The 2,345-nt window shown below is 54.3% G+C and overlaps 1 protein-coding gene across 1 annotated transcript in view; it reads left to right on the forward strand.

Moving 5' to 3' along the window:
* PTX4 (pentraxin 4) overlaps positions 1-618 on the forward strand; it is a 15,168-nt gene extending 14,550 nt beyond the window's left edge. Inside the window, 1 exon segment of the mRNA XM_025193094.1 lies at positions 1-618. This exon segment is cut by the window's left edge and continues 79 nt beyond it. Within this exon segment, the coding sequence (XP_025048879.1) occupies positions 1-424 (424 nt within the window). The 3' untranslated portion in view covers positions 425-618.
* The last annotated feature ends 1,727 nt before the right edge of the window (positions 619-2,345 follow it).

Genomic DNA, 2,345 nt, shown 5'->3' on the forward strand with positions numbered 1-2,345 from the left:
CATCCACTTCGTCATTGGAGACCCAGCTTTCAGGGAGCTGCCCGTGGGACAATTGTTGGACAGCAGGTGGCACCACCTGTGCATCATCTGGTCCTCTGTGCAGGGTCAGTACTGGTTTTATGTGAACAGGAGGCTGGTATCCATGGGCTCCAAATTCCAGAAGGGCTACGTGATTCCTCCTGGTGGCTCACTCATCCTGGGCCAGGAGCAAGATGTAGTGGGTGGCGGGTTCGACCCCTCAGAAGCCTTTGTAGGACATTTGGCTGGCTTGGCCATCTGGAACCGTGCACTCTCACCTGGGGAGGTCTCTGGCATTGCCACAGGGAAGGGCCTGCCCCATGGCACCATCTTGACGCTAGCTGACATCTCTCTGCATGGAGGAGTGCAGAAGGTGAATTGCACTTGCCTGGAGCATTGCTTGTAAACAGCCCTCCCTGCCCCAGGCTGTACCTAGCACACATGAATCACATGCAGCCCAGCTTGCCTACCACCAGGTAGTTACTGACACTGGCTTGTACTGCCAGGAAAACTCTGACTAACCTGCTGGGCCATTTCCTTCATGAGGTAGGGAGTGGGACCAGGCACAGTGTGACCCAGCCACAGGGCTGCCAACTCAAGTGTTTTTACTAACAATCTGCAATTTTTTTATTAATAGTCAAACTTTTTTACTGACTGCTGTTTTATATAATAAAAATGTAACCCTTCTGCCAGGCCCTGGGCAGCAATAACAAGGGGGTTCAAATTTGGGGGTTTAACACCAACTTTCTAAACTTGGCTCAAGGTCCCACCCAGAAACTTGGTAAAATAAATTTTAACTATGTTCTAAAGTGGACAAAATTCCGCATTTGCAAGCGATATTCAACTAAAACAGGGTTTACTGCAGGGGAAAAAGAGATAAATGCACAACCTTAAAGAAAACCTTAACCATTAAACATCAAGTGAAAACCAAACAGTTAATCAAGAGAGCAGGCACCCAGGACTGCCTCATTGCTGACATGGCCCTACCTATGTCTGTTCACAGAGGGCTCTGCCCCATGTGCTCAGCATCCACCATCTCATACCATGCAGACTCTGCACTACCTCCCTATATTCACTCCTTGTCCATCAGTGGCACACTGGAGTCCCAGAGGCTCCCTGCCAGTGACATCATGCCTCCCTGAACCTCTGGCTCTCCATCAGAGCTGTCTCTGAGCCAGTCATGCCACCTGGCACCAGGTCCTGCTCAGCTGCCTTTGTCATTGTGGCAAGCAGTCATTGGGTCTGTAAACAAGTGGTACAGCACCACTGTCAGGATCAGTCTTGTGGCTGCAGGGGGCCTGGTTAGTCCTGGGGCAGGTGGGAGTGGGCGACATGAGCCCACATTGCCACCCAGCCTGGTCAGGCCTGTGTTACCCTTGAAGAGCTGGCAGGAGGCCTCCACCTCCTGCAGGCATGCCCTCATTTGGTGCCCACACCTGCAGTCCTGTTTCTGGGGGCTTCGTGGGCACCTCCCTATCATTGGGGAAGTGGCTATAGAGTGATTCAATCCAGAAGGGCTTAAGCTCCAGTCCTGGGGATCATCCAGGCCTGGTCCCCCCCCTCCTCTACCAGCACAATACCAGGGCTCTGGCCCCCAGCAGCACTTCAGGCCCCAGCACCAGCCTTAGCAACCAGCTGCTGGGTGCCTCCAGGAGCTGGCACTCAGGAACAGGTATAAATATGGCAGCAGACACCTGAGTCAACAGTATCAGCCTGGACCAACATCCCTCAACCACTGGGGGCAAGTGGAGCCTCAGGGGCTCTGTACTTCTCCTGGATGCCTGGGACAGTCCCCATCTCCCCAGGCTGGATGCACCCCCTGGTCCAGCCCCATACAGCCCTGCATCAGCACTGTGCATTTCCCATGCCCTAGTACTGCAGGGGTTTGGGTCAGATCCACATGCTTCTGTCCTTCTCACTCCCCCAGGATCTGGGGCTGGAGTTGGGCTGTTATTGCAGGGTTTCCTGTAACATGGAGTTCCACTCCTGCTGTCTCCAGAGGACACCAGAGTCTCACATGTTTCCACAGGTGGGTGTGCTGGAGCTGCATGCCATGGGTGCTCCACATGGGGTCAGCCAGGTAGGGGGCTGGAGGGCTGCTGGGTTATGGCAGAGGTTCCCTGGTGGCATCAGCCAGTCAGTGGCCACAGTGTCAGTGTGAGTGCTGGGGCTCTTGTGTGTCTGCACATACCTCCCTGAGTCCTGGCTGAGCCAAGTGGTGGGCCTGATTTTGCATCAGAGTGGTGCAGGGAGCACAGAGTGCTCCAGCAAGGCTTTGGGGCATTGGATCATTCCTGTAGTGCTTGACAGAGCCAACAACCACTGTC

This window comes from Alligator sinensis, unplaced genomic scaffold (genome assembly GCF_000455745.1).
Source record: "Alligator sinensis unplaced genomic scaffold, ASM45574v1 scaffold167_1, whole genome shotgun sequence".
In the NCBI taxonomy this organism is placed as follows: Eukaryota; Metazoa; Chordata; order Crocodylia; family Alligatoridae; genus Alligator; species Alligator sinensis.